This window comes from Copadichromis virginalis, linkage group LG1 (genome assembly GCF_057382275.1).
Source record: "Copadichromis virginalis isolate Kocher_CV1m ecotype Utaka linkage group LG1, C_Virginalis_male_GT1.1, whole genome shotgun sequence".
Taxonomy (NCBI): domain Eukaryota; kingdom Metazoa; phylum Chordata; class Actinopteri; order Cichliformes; family Cichlidae; genus Copadichromis; species Copadichromis virginalis.
Genome location: NC_140618.1, coordinates 20,929,850 through 20,946,452, shown reverse-complemented (window position 1 = coordinate 20,946,452; position 16,603 = coordinate 20,929,850). Strand labels below are relative to the sequence as shown.

The following is a 16,603-nucleotide window of genomic DNA, read 5'->3' as shown; positions in this document are numbered from 1 at the left end:
TCTCAGGCCGTCTGGGGAAGAAAAGGTTTTAAAATGTCCTCCTACTCTCCACACCATACACATCACTATTTACAAATGTTGTTTACTGCATATTGTAAAGGACCAATAAGATGGCTAGTCTTACATTTCTTGTGTGTGCTTCTTACATGCGCATCATATGTATGCCTTTATGTAATGACTTTCAGGAGTTATACTGTATGTTTTTCAGTCAGTCCTCTTATAGTCACTAACATGATCTCCTGAGGACTGAGTCAGATTTTCTGCTGGTGATTTTTACCCCTGCTTTAACTTTCTACAACAAATTTCTCTAAAGTGCTCTGCAGAACCTCTCTGATCTCTCTTTGAACTGCTGTACTTCATTCTTACTGTCAGGTATTGATCACTTTTACTGGGTAACTTTGTGAGATGTAACCTATACGACAACTCAACCTACATGCCTTTTGTGTCAGCAATTTCTGGATTGCGTTCGCTAGCTTGACTTTACATAGATTACATACATGGCTTTACATACAATACATTACACAATGTTTAACATATTCTTGGCGCAGGAATAACTCACACTAAGTAATGTTCTTTAAAATTTGCAAAAAATTGTAATATATCTGTCAGATTACAGAATTGATTGATGTTTTGAGTGGCCATACACGAAAATTATTCTAGAAATACTTGATAAAAAGTCATAAGACAAGATCATCAATTTTCAGTCCTAAAGATTAGAATTCAGTTGATGTCTAGTCCCACTTTAATTTTTTTTAAGGTGATTTTACTGACTGATGGCTGCACACATTGCATCATATCATCATATTCAGACTTTTCCAGCCTTGTATACTGTGTGTGTGTGTGTGTGTGTGTGTGTGTGTGTGTGTGTGTGTGTGTGTGTGTGTGTGTATATTGTTTGCAAATCATAACAGGCTGTTTGACTTGTGTCGAATAAAGGCAAAGCAGAGAGATGTTATGATTGATAGATAAGACATAGATAAGCTCTGATATGTATCCTGTTCGGCTGTTGTGTTGCTCTGTCCTCCAGTCATGTCCTAAAGAGTTGATCTGGCTAATTGACAAGCACCCTTGCTATGACCCTGCATTTACTTTGAATAAGCAACTTTGCTACTACTATAACTATTATCTATATATTAATACTTTAAAATAAAAATGTCTTCTGCAAAGATTTGCTAGTGTGCGGTGTTTTTTTCACATCCAGTTAGAGGCCTTTAAATTAATTGGACAAAGCACCACTATGATATGAGACTACCTACAACTTAACCTAATTTTGTTATTTATTTAACATTGTTTGTTACCATAGCATAACTGTAGGCTGAACTGATACCTGGTTAGATTTATCAACACTTTGTGTTTACTCCTAGTTTTAATTAATCTTTAATCATTTTTTTTGTTATATTCTGCAGTTTTACCTCAAACTGTGCACAATGGAATATGGAAGCTTCTTTCCACCACTAAAGTTGAATAAATAAAAAATAATTAAAAACAAAATCTGCCAGGCAGAGCAAAGTTGAAAGTAAGTAATTATCTCAAAATTTCAAGTCTGGGGAGGTTAAAATTCTGTATTATGTAATTCAAAATTTCGAGATACTAACTTGAAATTTTGACTTATGGATAGAAAAAAATCATTAGTTGAAGAAATAAGCTTCCATAGTAGACAGATCAGTTCAGTGCTAATCAGTGGGAACTGCTGATTATAGAGTCTAAAATAGTGCTATATTTATTATATAATAAATTAATGCACATGTTAATGGGTGTTTTAATTATAAATGCAATTACATTCTTCAATATCTGCTGTCAGTTCTCCACATAAGCTGAGTTACATGTACATGAAAACATATATTTATTTATTTACTTTTATTTATTTATTTTGTACCTTATTTCATATTTCTTTTTCTTTCCTTTTCTCCACGGTTCATTTTGTCTTTTATAGGCTTACAAATATCGGTACTAGTATCTTCACATTTTGGATTTTTTTTCATGAATAAAGGAAACTTTAAAAAAAAAAAAGCAATCGCACATGCAACATATCGCGACACTTGAGGGACTCGGTCATCTTTCTTTTGACTTTTTTGAAGAAAAAGAAAAACTTCTTCTATTACCTACTGAAAACAGGTCAGTCACCTGTAGTACATTTAATTTTTCAACTCTTTAACTTTTGAGACACGTTTGATCGGCGAGCGTAGCAATGACTTTGAAATGTAGTTTTAAGTGCGTCAGCACGTCGAGCCGTTAACGGTCGTCACGTCGTACGTCAGCTGGGTGAGTGTTTTGAAAGGAAATGACTGGTTAGCTGGCGAGCAAGTGGGATTATACTGCAGCGGAAACCGTAGCCAGCTAGGTAGCTGTTTTTTCCTGTATCTCACGGTATCAAATCATGTCTATGGACACTCTTGGAGCATGTTTACTAGCCATTCTGCGTCTCGGAAGTTTGTTCTGATATTGTTGTAACGTACCGCTGGTAATACTGCTAATGCTAGTTAGCTAACTAGCTAGCTATGCTAAAATAGCAAAGTCGTCTCACAGCAACGTCGACAACGTTTAATTTGATAACAGCGATAAACCTGACAATCAATCTTTGTTCAACTCAAGCTTGGCTGCACAACCTAGCTTTTTTGTTAACCGACAGCAGCTACCTGTGGATTTTACACGAGGCTGACCAGGGAATTAAACTGACTTGTTGATTTCGCCATTTGTCGAACAGATTATGAACGGTGAAAGATCCAGACCGGGCTACCCCCTGTCCGGGTGATGGCAGCTCGTCTGCCGTCATATGACAGCAACTCCAGTGATACAGAAAACTGGGAACGAAAAACAGCGAGCCGACCGCGCAAACTCTGCAGGCATTCAAGGTGAGCCAGGTGAAAATATATGGAGTTGTAAAGTTCACAGCAACAGTCACATACGCCCTGTTCTAGGGATATCACAAGAGAAAGTATCGGTTTGCTTATGTGTATCTTTTGCATCCGTCCTGCTTTGTATTAACTCATAGGCGTAACCCCTATGAATATAAATTTGGCCTAGCATTTTCCCTGTAACTCAATGATTGCGTGATACTGGAGAGAAGTGTTAGTCCACTGAGAAAATTTTTGAAAATCAAATAATATTGCCTGTTTATGGCAGTATTTAACGTTTTCAATATATGGAAATGTGATGGAGTTGACTTCCCATGGGTTTGAGATTGCCCAAAGGCTCAAACTTACTTTTCACTTATCTTTCACATATTTATCTGTGATGTTAAGTGAATAACACCAGAGGTGAGGGGAGCCACCAGGCTGAAGAAGGAGATCTATCGCTCTTGGTAAGCCTGTGGGACTCCGGAGACAGCCGACAGGTATCGACAGGCCAAGCGGAATGCGGCTCGGGCAGTGGCTGAAGCAAAACTCGGGTGTGGGAGGAGTTCGGAGAGGCCATGAAAAAAGACTTTTGGACTGCCTCGAAGAGATTCTAGTGCTCTACCTGCACTGTGTATAGTGCTGGCGGAGCGCTGCTGACTTCGACTGAGAAAATTGTCAGGCGGTGGAAGGAATACTTTGAGGACCTCCTTAATCCCACTGACACGTCTTCCGAGGAGGAAGCAGAGTCTGGGGATGAGGGGAATGACCCGCCAATTTCCGGAGGCGAGGACACTGAGGCAGTTAAACAACTCCTTGGTGGCAGAGCCCCTGGCGTTGATGAGGTCCGCCCCAAATTCCTGAAGGCTCTGGACGTTGTAGGGCTGTCCTGGTTGACACGCCTCTACAATGTTGCGTGGAGATCAGGGGCAGTACCCCTGGACTGGCAGACCGGGGTGGTGGTCCCCATCTTTAAGAAGGGGGACCGGAGGGTGTGTTCAAACTACAGTGGGATCACATTCCTCAGCCTCCCTGGGAAAGTCTATGCCAGGGTGCTGGAAAGGAGAGTTTGTCTGCTAGTTGAACCTCTGATACAGGAGGAACAATGCGGTTTTTGTCCTGGTCGCGGAACACTGGACCAGCTCTTTATCCTCTCAAGGATACTTGAGGGTGCATGGGAGTTTGCCCAACCAGTCTACATGTGTTTTGTGGACTTGGAGGAGGCATTCGATCGTGTCCTGTGGGAGGTTCTGCGGGAGTATGGGGTGTCTGGCCCGTTGCTACGGGCCATTCGATCCCTATACAACCGTTGCAAGAGCTTGGTTCGCATTGCCGGCAATAAGTCGGACTCGTTCCCGGTGGGTGATGGGCTCCGCCAGGGCTGCCCTTTGTCACCGATTCTGTTCATAATTTTTATGGACAGGAATTCTAGGCGCAGCCAAGTGGCGGAGGGCTTTCACTACGGTGGCCTCAGAATCTCGTCTCTGCTTTTCGCGGATGATGTGGTTCTGTTGGCTTCATCGGGTGAAGGCCTCCAGCTCGCACTGGAACGGTTCCCAGCCAAGTGTGAAGCACCGGGAATGAGGATCAGCACCTCCAAATCTGAGGCCATGGTTCTCAGCCGGAAAAGGGTGGAGTGCCCACTCCGGGTGGGTCGGGAATGAGTTCCCTCTCCCTGCCAGGTCTGGGCTTCTCTCCTTAGGCTGCTGCCCTGTCCCGGCCCCGGATGAAGATGGATTGATGGATGTTAATAGGGCTGCCACAAACGATTATTTTGATAGTCGACTAGTCACCGATTATTTTTGCGATTAGTCGACTAATCAGATCATCATCCATTAGACGTAAAACTACAGCTTATTGCACCAGCAGCATCTGCTCTTATATAACTATCATTAGCTTACAGCTTTAAGTGTTTAAGGTCTGTGCTAACTAAAAATAAAGACAAGATGATAGTTTATTAAATTTTAATGAAATTTGCAGATTGTTTCGGTGAAGTTTAATAAACTCCTTGCTATCTAAAATATAACAGGACACTGGAGTATATTCTGGAGCATCTCACACTTCTGATAATCAGCTGTCTGCTTGACGTTTATTCAGCTGTGTAAAAACTATAACTTTAATCTCAGACAAACTGATTTACTCAGGAACAAATAAAATACTAAAAAAAAAGCCAAACAATAACATTTTAAGTTATCTAAGTGACTCATATATATTTAACCTGAGTAGCGAAAGACGGCGGTGGGTTTGAAAACGATTTGCGGGGAGTCCGGTGTTCTCACGGCGCTAGTGAGCCTAGCCCCCAGCTCGCTAACGAGCTAGTGGGTAACAGATGTCTCCGAAAACGTCGGAGCGCTTTTGAAAATATGTGGTGTCCTGATAAACTGAGCAGATATTTGAGGTTTACACAGCTACATTCTCGCCTGAAAATATGTTAAACGTTTATTTTGTGACCCAGAAAGAATAATAAGAGTAACATTAAAACTAACTAGCTGCCGCCATTGTTGGAAACTGCGCTGGGCCGCGCTATGAATTCTGGGACACAGCTGCTTCTTCTTCTTCGGGGTTTAACGGTAGCTGACATCCTTGTACATGCAATGCTGCCATCTTCTGTTTCAGTCCGTTATTAGACTCTTAAATCCTGCCACTTATTCCTGCGTCTTTTGTGATCTTACAAAGTTTCAAACGACGCGTCGACTAGTAAATCAGTCGTCGACGATTTTGATAGTCAACGTAATCGTGACTAGTCGACAAATCGTGGCAGCCCTAGATGTTAAGTGAATATTTACTGAAGTATAACGTGTTCGTGATGACCACATGGAGCTCTGTGTAGCCTTTCCTTACTTTCTTGTTAACTCATCTGCCAGCCTTATCTTTATCTGCTTTATAATTTAGTCTCCTACCTTTTGAAGGCATGTTTCCTGTAGCACTTTAGGTATATAGTTATGACAGTGACTTGGTATTAACTAGCTTAATACATGCCTATGAATTTCTTGGTTATTTCTGGAAATTTGGTGAGCAAAATGAAACTCAAGCTTGAGTATATTTAAACAGTAATTTAAAACATTTTCAACACTGGCCTTGGGATTTTCCATTGTTGGAAGGCCAACATTTTTGGTATGCAGGAAAGCTCTGCAAGTGTATGCTCAGCCCCAGGATTGGGATGTATCTGTGAATGGCTAAAAGGTTAAACAAAACTTTTTTTTTTTTCCTTTTTCCCTTTCCTTTTTTTTTTTTTTACCCTGTAGCTCTGCTTCTAATTGTGAATTTTATTCTTTCTCTGATTGTTGTTTTTTTTAAACACTAAGAAGATTTGGTCTTTGAGAAATTAATGGTTAGCTCTATTGTGTCTTTTTCCCATTTGAATTTTAATCTACTTTTATTTATAACTGCTCATACTGTTTATTTAGAAATGAAATTTCTAAATAAACATAAAATAAGCATGTCAAAACTCTGATTTGATTTTCTTTCAAATTAAATATCAAAGGTAATAGTATCTATATTTGACTGCAATACACAATGTGCGGCTTGTTACTGTTTTATTAAAGTAGAATCTGGTTGGTCTGGTTGGTCTGGTGGTTAGTTTTAAATGTCTTTATGAAGCTTGTTGGCACTACTACAGTTGTTTGTAGGGCAAATGACCTAAGCCAAAAGCTGTGACAGCCATGTTGAGTGAAATGTGTTCCACATTGTGCGTCATAAAACTATGAAATACCAATATCCTCTGGCCTTGAGAAAGGGAGGAGGTGCATTACACATGCTTTTGTGTTTCAAAAGCAGCAGCCAAGCCCGTACGTCTCAAGTGAAGGAAGAACATAGGAAGATGAGCTTACATGGTGCCAGCGGGGGCTGTGACCGCTCACGTGACCGCCGCCGCTCCAGCGATCGCTCCAGGGACTCCTCGCATGAGAGAGAAGGCCAGCTTACCCCTTGCATTCGCAACGTCACATCACCCACCCGCCAGCACAACAGTGGTGAGTGTGCGTGGAAAGAATAGACGGCTTATATGGGTGTCATGTTGGAGTTCTGCAGCTTTTGGCAAGCTCTGTTAAACAGCTGACCAAATTTATCAACTTGCAGCTCAGACATGGTTTAGGTCTCCTGCTTTTGGCTGTGAGCAGATCAAGGCAATGCTTATCCACCTGTGTTTAGACCAAGACCGAGAAGTTTGACTGCCTACATGTCAAATGTTATGAGTGGGACCTTGTGTATATATACAATGTGTATATTGCAAAGAAATACAAAATTCTTTTACAAATCTTAGCTGCAAACTAAAATGTTACTACAAACTAGGCACTTTTTTTCTATCTGGATTTTGATCTTTGATTTGGACATTAAAACCAAAGATGATTTCTCCATGGTGATTCATTCCGCCCGCCCGTCTAGATCGTGATCGAGATGGCGGCTCGTCATCGAGGCCCAGTAGTCCGCGGCCTCAGAGAGTCTCACCCAGCGGTTCCAGCAGCAGTGGGGTGGTGAGCAGTCGCAACAGTAGCTTGTCCAGCACCGAGGGCACTTTCAAAAGCTTGGCAGCTGGAGAAATGGTTTTTGTCTATGAGAATCCTAAGGAAGGGGGAGCCGGTGGCACAGTTGGAAACCGAAACATTCGGACCTCAGAGAGAGTCACTCTGATTGTTGACAACACACGCTTTGTAGTGGATCCTTCTATCTTCACTGCACAGCCCAATACCATGTTGGGCAGGTAAAGTATATTTTAATCCTCGTTATCCTTGTCTTTAGTCATCATAGCTGTAACAACTGAAACTTAAATAAAAATTAAATATTCACGCATATAAGTATAGATCTGTGAGTTGGGGGAATAAATCAAAGTTTCTTTTGCACAGAATGTTTGGATCTGGAAGAGAACATAATTTCACACGGCCCAACGAGAAAGGGGAGTACGAAGTGGCTGAGGGGATTAGCTCAACAGTTTTCAGAGCAATTCTGGTTAGTTTCTCTTTTACATAATCCTTGTATGCATAAATAATTGTGAGGTAAATGTTGGATACACACTTATGCTGAATGATTTTTATCTGTGTCGCATTATTATTAAAAGATATTAAGCTATCGTGGGATCATTTTAGCTCACTGGGTAGAGTAGGCAACCCAAACAATCTGCCCTAAGGCCATCTACTTCCCCTGGTCTTTCTAATCTTCTCTTTACTGTCGAATCACAACGGAGGCTTAAAAAGCTCTGAAAATGTATCATAAATAAATAAAATAACACAATCAAGTCAACAAAAATCTACTTCCTTGCTCTTTTAACCAAACTTAAATATTTTACACAGGGCTATAAAGTCAGTTCTTAACAGGCTGCCTTTATTGCTTTTGTATAAGATGTAACACCAATCTCTGATGTCACAATTTTTAAATATATCAGCATTTGCTCATTAATGCTTCCACAGCAGAATGTAGAAGGAAATTGTGAATAAAACTCCCACTGGGATGTGTTCTTCCAATCTTTGTGGGACATATAACACCTGTTAGCCTTGAGCGACACACTATATTTTCCTTACCTGGATCCCCGTGTGTGTGAGGAGTTGTCTGAGCCTCTGCTGTGAAAGTCTATCAAAGTTCAATGCGGCCAGAGATGACACAAAACAAATGTGCAGTTATTAGTGTTGAATATTTTTTTTGTTTTTGTTTTTTCTACATTGATATTGACTTGTGAATTTTTAATTTTTTCAATTATTTGCGCTGTATGATCAGGATGTTGAATTAATACAGCCCCCACCCCATCCGCATGACCATTACGGATGGGGTCATGTTTAAATTACTTAATTTACTGGTATAGCAGTGTTATTGAAAAATGCATATAATGCCTGAAATTTAGAGTAGTGTACTGGTTCCTATGGTTTACTATCAAGCAGTAATATAAACAGTAGATCATAATACAGATGGTGCTGAAATAAAACTAGTTTTAAACTAGTTTTAAATTAAAAAAAATAAATAAATAAACATTATATAATACCCATAATTCAGGTAGAATATTACTCAGCATGGGCTGTTTTGTACTGTCTACATTACATCTAATTAGCGACTGATTGCTCATGTTGAAACTCTTAAGTAGATATATGTTGGAAAATTGAATTTACTTTGCGATATGGTGAGTGAGTAGTACGCAGTTTACTGAGAAAGCTGCAGTTGGTGAGTTCTAAGAAACGTACGATTAGATTAGGCTGCATTTTTGTTGTCTGATTCATCTAAAATGCACCAGAAACCAACCCTGCAGAAAACACTGCTGCAACTATAACACAGTGCGTACCTGCTACAGCCCATTCAGGTATCTGAAGTGTATATGAGGCTGGAATGACAAAGCAAATCTGACTGATCTGAATCTGAGCTTTAATTAGTGTGAATGCTTGAAAAGCATTCACAGTATTGTTATTCAAATCTTTATTATTATTATTCTATTTTATTATTATCTATTCCGTACGTTTTTTGAAAGCCTACTCCTTCAAAACCGTTCAACTTAGAAAAACCATTCAAACACCGTTAGATTCCTATTCTTTTGGACAACATTGCTTCTATTTTTCTCATTTTTAACATTTATATTTTTAATTTTATTCAACTTTTTTCAACAAAAATTTATAATGTATTTCAATGGGGAGACCCTTCAAATTCTCATTCAACTTCCTCCTCTTTAAACTGTATCTACTTCCACATACATTGACATAGAGCCACCATTCAAACTTTAAAACGAAGACAAGACATTCAACTATTCAACTTGTATTTATCTTTTCAATATCTATTATACTTTTTCTTCAGTTCCAGTTTAAGTTTCATGATGTTTTTTCACCCGTTTCAGAGTTTATAATGGGTGTGTATGGGACGGAATGTTGGGGCTAGAGTGAGGCAGCTCAACTGCTAGAGTGAGAGGAGCAACAAAATTAATCTTAAAATCTTTTTTAAAACTGCTGCTGTGTCCGCAGCGTTTGCTCTACAGGTATGATTTTACCCTCAAAACGTAGCCATGGCTGTCCTCTTTCATCCAATGTGTTTACTATTGTACTAGGTGTTATGGTTCTTTCATAAATGTCACCAATGCACAGCCTCCTCCCTCCAACTCTTCCATAGACTCTAATGTTAAAATGGCTCAGAAGGTTCGTTTGAAAATCAGAAGAGCATGGTGTCTTTACACTGTCACCACGTCCATATAATAAGCTCCACAGGCATGAAAACTGAGAATTAGGTAGACTAGACATTGCTGTCGCTCACGGTGAAAGAATTTTGTCAATACGACTTTTACTTTTCATTTGGGAGCGATTTGTTTCGGCCTGACTTTTCTGTTCATTTTAAGCAGCAAAAGTGAGGCGCATGTCTGTGTACGTGTGTATGGAGCCATTGGGTGCGGTCACTATAGCAACCAGGCTCACACCTGCCTGCTTAACGAGCTCTGCCTGCCACTCTGCCAAGATTCATCTTAAACACTTCTCTTTCAACTGCTGCTGTGTCCACAGTGTTACAGCCATCATTTTACCCTCAAATTGTCGCCATTATTGTTCTCTTTCCAACACAGTGTCTTTCAAAGCTCAGGCATTTAAATTTTTTAAACTGTGTGGATCAAAGTGGAGGGATCACATTTTAGTCATTCAGTGATTCAAAGAATATGACCTTTTGATATTCATTCAGATGTTTTCTGACTCTAAATGTTCTTTTCTCATTTCTTAGGGTTTTCTAATTTACATTTAAAACATTTTCAGTTTTTTTCCAACTCCTTCTTCTGTGTAACCTTCAGCTTTTAGCAGTTCAGCACCTTTGTTTTCAGGTTAAATTCGTTTTTTTTTTTGTTTTTTTTTAATCTCATTCAATATTTTTAACTCAAAATTCAGCAATTAATTCATTTCAGTGCATACATTCAGATTCAAGCATTCACACTGCAGTTTCTTCAGAAAATGCACTTTCTAGTTCACAGTTTGACATTTGCATGGTGTTATCTGCTGCATCTAATTTCCTGCCAAACTGCATGTTACCTTTGGCCTACTAAAAACCCACCTCATAACAGTTCAACAGGCTCAGTAATGGAAGTCTCCTTTAGCATGTGTAACTCTGAAACTGCTGTTAGAAAGCAAACTGAGATTCTGTTACCGGGTTCATTTTTATCAAAAGGGTTTTGATTTTGTTTGTAATTGTATGATTTAAGTTGATGGATAAATGGTGTTTTTAATGATTTCCTCTTTGTGATTTCTCTCTAATTGGCAGGATTACTACAAATCTGGGATAATCCGTTGTCCTGATGGAATCTCTATCCCAGAGTTGCGTGAGGCGTGTGACTATCTATGCATCTCTTTCGACTACAGCACCATCAAATGCAGAGACCTCAGTGAGTATTTCTTCTGGGACACTGAAGCTGTTAGTGTTGCATTAACAGTAGCAGCGCTGAGTATCATTGATCAGGGAGACTGCTCAGTGCCTCGTCACTTTGCAAGGCTTAACAAGATTGCAGCTAATTGATCATAATCACCAACCTGTGAGGATTTCAGATTTTTGGCTTTAAAGAAAAATACAGCTTTTAAGAACAAGCAATTTTCCCTGTACGTGTGTCTAAAACGTAGGATGTTTTATTATAATTTTTTTTTAAGTCAGCAGGTAATTCTGGTTAATTACTATTTTCTTGTTTGTTTTTTCTTTTAGAGTTTTAGCCTATAATGAATAGAAAAACAAAATTTCTCAAATCCATATAGTCCTTATTCATGTGAAAGTGAGTTCAGGGCCACAACTTGTTGCATATCATCTATGACATTTCGTCTCCTTTCCTCCTCAACTTTTTGGGGTAAATATGTCTACAAATTTGATTCACGGTCATCTTGAGTGGGTTCTTTAAGGCTTTTCGGTGCACTGCAACACAATAGTGCCTGAAACTGATGGTTGCGAGACTGGACAGACCTTTTCTTCATTAGCACTGAAGATTTTGTAGCGGTACTTTGCTGGAATGGAGGCAAGGAAATGGTTGTTTGCTTACCTGTAAATTATTTGTTTGAATTTAAAACTACAAGTAGTATCCTGATCTGAACGAAGCATTTTAATTAGGAATTCAGTTTTTATGAAGGCACCTCTGAAATAGCTCTGTGGTGAAAGATAAAGGCTACTTGCATGACAGTAGAGCAGAGGGCCTGTTTTTAGTTGTTTCAGGAGTTACTTGCTTACCTCTGTGCACTTTATAAAGTTTATGCTTATGATGGAAATTTTGAATTTAAAGTCTCACTCTTTGTTAACAGGTGCCCTGATGCATGAGCTGTCCAATGATGGAGCTCGGCGTCAATTTGAGTTTTACCTCGAGGAAATGGTTCTGCCTCTGATGGTGGCCAGCGCCCAGAGCGGAGAGAGGGAATGTCACATTGTAGTCCTTACCGATGATGATGTGGTTGACTGGGATGAAGAATATCCACCACAAATGGGGGAAGAGTATTCACAGAGTGAGTACCCACTAATTCAGAGCGTAGGCACACATCTCGGAGCACAGACGCACAATAAACCACCTTGTTTGTTTTCTCCTTGTAGTTATTTACAGCACAAAACTGTACAGATTCTTCAAGTATATCGAAAACCGAGACGTTGCCAAATCAGTTTTAAAAGAACGGGGACTGAAGAAAATAAGGCTGGGCATTGAAGGTGAGCTGAATTTTTCAGTATTAAATATTGATGTCCTCTCTTTTTTTCTTTTTTTTTTTCCATTCTCATGAGTGGGAGAGAGATGTCTGACCTATATGAACAGTACAGAATATAACGACTCACTGCATACTGCAGATTTATAATTACAGATTTGTTTGGCAGCAAGCAAATTAATGCATAAAATAGCTAACAGCAGATGCCTCTTTGCAATCTGGATGTTATTAGAGTCAGAATCAAACGAATCAACTGTGGTCGGCGTGAGACAAAATATATTTTATTTAATAAAATGATATAATGGTTTTGTACCCAAACTGCTTTGTTCACTCAGTTTAACATCTGCCCAAGTTAATATGCAGTTGGAGTGCAGTATTATGTTCACATACCAGATGTAGACAATAGACATGCTGCTACCTGAATGTTTTTGTATGCTGTGACTGAAAAGACACGCCTAAAGTGGGAAGTCGATCAAACTAGAATAAGGTCATTTAGAGCCCAACACTTGGTAATGCATTGATTCCTTTTAAACAAATGGTCAGTCACATCACGTTCAGGGTGAGCCCCTCGCTTCTGGTGTTTGCTTTTTTGTATTCTGTGTTAACAAAAGTTAGCATAAACTTAGCCACTAGTGTTGTTGTCTCTCTGACAGGTTACCCTACGTATAAAGAGAAAGTCAAGAAAAGACCAGGAGGTCGTCCAGAGGTCATTTACAACTACGTCCAGAGGCCCTTCATCCGCATGTCCTGGGAAAAGGAGGAGGGTAAAAGCCGCCATGTTGATTTCCAGTGCGTAAAGTCCAAGTCGATCACCAACCTAGCAGCAGCAGCAGCTGACATCCCCCAAGATCAGCTGGTGGTGATGCACCCTGGCCCCCAAGTGGATGAACTGGATATCCTGCCTAATCACCCACCTAGTGGGAACCACTACAGCAACAACTACAGCAATGAGCCTGATCCTGATGCACCTTCACCTGCTGTCTGAGGACACGTTGGTCTTCTTTCAATGCCTCTGCCCCTCTCCTACTCTTCTAGTCCTACTCCCAGCATGCTGCAGCATGGAGCGCTAGGGGCACCATAACCATATTGCCTTGACACCTCCTTTGCAGCCTTAGAGCCTCAAGAACCTGGATGACTGTAGGAAAAAAAACACGAGGAACATAAGACTGGTGAAAATAACATTTCACTATTGTTTTCATTTTGGGGTTTTTGTTTTGTTTTTTACTTGACCAAAGGAAGGAATCTATTTTTGTTTGTGGGAAAAAATCTGTAAAAAAATATTATTAGCATTATTATTTACAATATTATTGTATCTTAATTTGATGGTTTTGACTGAGCACTCTTGTGGTGTCACTGTTTTTTCACAGGTTTTATTTCACTGATATCTTAGATTTTGATTCTCTCGGGTGGCCTAACTGCTAAATGGCTTTGATGGGGAAGGATACACAACTAGCTAAGGAGAGATTACATCTTTCTGGTCATGGAGAAAATCTGTTCTCACCACTTAGTCTCATGATCTCCAGTTGAACTCCTCTCAGATGTCTTTGATTCTTGTCATGGGATATGTAGTCATTGGCTGGATCTGATATGTGATGTTTTGCTCCTCCTGCAGCCAAGATATTAAGCAGAACACAGGCTGTTGTGGTCAGAATCTTTTATGTGCAAAGCTTGAAATTGTTGTTTAAAAATAAAACAAAATCATGAAATAAAGATGAACATTTAAAAAATATATATATATATATATACACACAGTACAAAAATATGTGTGTGTGTGTGTGTGTGTGCGTGCGTGCGTGCGTGCATCTATCTGTATATCTATCTATAGATCTAGATCTATATAGATATAGGCAGGTATGTATATTGCATGCCTTATTGTAAAAGCCTAACAGGACCCAGGAGATGTTGCCCTCCAGAGGTAAGACTGACCAGATATGGTTAAATGCTAATGACCATTAAGAAGAAACATTTCTGCTCTATACAATTGGGTCGGAAACACTAAAAATAAATTCAGATTAATAATATAAATTTTTGTAATTATTACATTAAACCACTGATAATTCCAAATTAGATTCAATGTGATACCACAGACTGGTAACAGCAAACTGAACCATATTTAAAAAGCTTGAAGGGCTAAATATAATTTTTGTACTTACTTAAAAAATAAAATGACCTTTCTTCACACTGATATTTTTACTGCAGTTCATATACATATACATTTCCTATTTCATTTCTCCCTGAGTAGAAATGATAGCAAATAGAACCTGATAAGCTATTTAAAATGAACCCCAACTATTATGACAAGTTACTCTAAATATGTTGCAAATTATCTCCACTACATAAAAACATACTTGAGAATAACTAAAAAAAAAAATTGTTATTCATTAAATCTTTGTTGTTTAAAACTATTTTGGAGTCGCGGGAGCGGCCATGTTTTTTCGCACAATGCATTCAGGGATGATGACATGTAGCAGGGGAGATGCAGCAGATTGACCCGGAATTTATACAGAGTTCATTCCCGCCACAATGAAGGGATTTTCCGGAAGTGGTGTCAGATGTTACCTTGGTTACATAGGCCTAATGTAGAGTCGATTTTTTTTGGAAAACTTTATACAATCAGGCAATCTGAGAACAAAGCATGATGTATAGTGCAGCAAAGTCATGCTACATGTAATTAGCAACCACTTTATTAGGTACATCTGTTCCACTATTCATTGCAGTAATCCACAAATCTTATCCTTTTACATCAGCAGCAACTCAAAGCACTTAGGCATGTAAACATCCTCAAGGAAGCCTGCTGAAACCAAACCAAGCCTCAGATGAAGGAATGTGTATTGCTGTTGTTGTCAGATGGCCTGGTGGGAATATTTCATAGGAGTGGGTTTAAAAAAGAATTATAAGATTATACCTTGAATAATGTGATACTGATTCATTAAATGCTGAATTGATTTTTGAATAAATGTGTATTTTGTAAGAATCGCCAGAATCTCAGGTTAAAGCTATTTCAACAACCACTAAACAGCTAAAACAGCAAATGAAAGCAGGTAAACTTTCTTCCACACAAAGATGTAAACACAAAGTGCGGCCCGACACTTCAAAATCTGTGAGTTGTCGGCTCCACACCAGACACGCTGCCAGGGCTGAAAGCCAACATTTCACAGACTCTGAAGCTGCAGGTTTTTTTGTTTTGTTTTTCAAAAATGACCTCCCACAAGAAAGCTTAATTTCTGCCGTTTAATACAGAAAAAATTTAAACGTTTTAAATCATGCCAAATTGCAAAACGCTTAGCTGTGTCGTACAGATGATATTCAGTTGTACATCTCCTTTAAGCCCCAAGATGTTTCCAAACTACAGATTAGACTACACTAGAGGTTGGATGGCTGATAACTTTCTTCAACTTAATGAGGAGAAAATCAAAGTCCTTGTTTGTGCTCCCGATAAATTTGTGCCCAAGATTATGAAAAATTTAGGTCCTCTTGCTACATTTGGCAAATCCTCTATAAGGGATCTTGGAGTAAACTTTGACTCAGTTGACTTTGGATGCTCATGTTAAATCTCTGGTTTGCTCCTGTTATTATCATTTAAGAAACAGTGTTGTGTCCACTGTGTCATGCTCAGACCTCGAAATTGTCATACATGCATTTGTTTCATCTCATTTGGACTATTGTAATTCTTTGTTCACTTGTTTATGTAATGCCTCGTTGGAACGTCTGCAGGGTGTTCAGAATGCTGCTGCAAGGCTTCTGACCTAGTCTTCCAAGTACTCTCATGTCACACCCCTGCTGATCCAGCTGCAGTGGCTCCCCATTAAATTCAGTCCGCTTTAAGAATATGACTTTGACATTAGGGGCTCTGCATGAACAGGCACCGACATATATCAGAGATCGTTAATATCCATGCATCTCAAACAGGTCCCTAGGATAATGTGATCAGGGCTTGCTTGCTGGTTGTCCATCATACGAGGCTGAAAACAAAAGGTGACAGAGCTTTTGAAACTGTGGCCCCCAGAGTCTGGAACTCTCTCCATTTGAGCTTGGGATCTAGGGACTCACTGGTCTCTTTTAAAAAACAGCTAAAAACTCATCTGTTAAAACTTGCTTGTGGTTATTTTTTTGTGTGTGTGTTTTAGTTTCTCTGTAATTTTTATCTTGAAAAGTGCTATACAAATA

At 39.3% G+C, this 16,603-nt stretch overlaps 1 protein-coding gene across 3 annotated transcripts; it reads left to right on the top strand.

Moving 5' to 3' along the window:
- The first annotated feature begins 2,187 nt into the window (after positions 1-2,187).
- btbd10b (BTB (POZ) domain containing 10b) lies at positions 2,188-14,175 on the top strand. 3 transcript variants are annotated; one of them, XM_085454185.1, is made up of 9 exons: positions 2,188-2,262; positions 2,705-2,852; positions 6,609-6,805; positions 7,218-7,533; positions 7,676-7,778; positions 11,034-11,154; positions 12,050-12,247; positions 12,333-12,443; positions 13,090-14,175. In XM_085454185.1, exons 2-9 carry the CDS (start codon positions 2,752-2,754, stop codon positions 13,419-13,421), a joined length of 1,479 nt encoding a protein of 492 aa, XP_085310311.1. In that variant the 5' UTR covers positions 2,188-2,262; positions 2,705-2,751; the 3' UTR covers positions 13,422-14,175. The 3 variants fall into 3 exon arrangements, with proteins under 3 accessions (XP_085310311.1, XP_085310320.1, XP_085310305.1); XM_085454194.1 differs by lacking the exon at positions 2,188-2,262 and adding an exon at positions 2,269-2,341 and having other exon boundaries at positions 6,612-6,805; XM_085454179.1 differs by lacking the exon at positions 2,188-2,262 and adding an exon at positions 2,269-2,341.
- Positions 14,176-16,603: the final 2,428 nt, after the last annotated feature.

Bases quoted from the DNA above. Each gene is read 5' to 3' on its own strand.
- btbd10b (XM_085454185.1), top strand. From the start codon at position 2,752: ATGGCAGCTCGTCTGCCGTCATATGACAGCAACTCCAGTGATACAGAA. The intron at 7,779-11,033 runs GTTAGTTTCTCT...TCTAATTGGCAG, and splicing joins CAGTTTTCAGAGCAATTCTG to GATTACTACAAATCTGGGAT. The intron at 12,248-12,332 runs GTGAGTACCCAC...TTCTCCTTGTAG, and splicing joins GGGGGAAGAGTATTCACAGA to TTATTTACAGCACAAAACTG.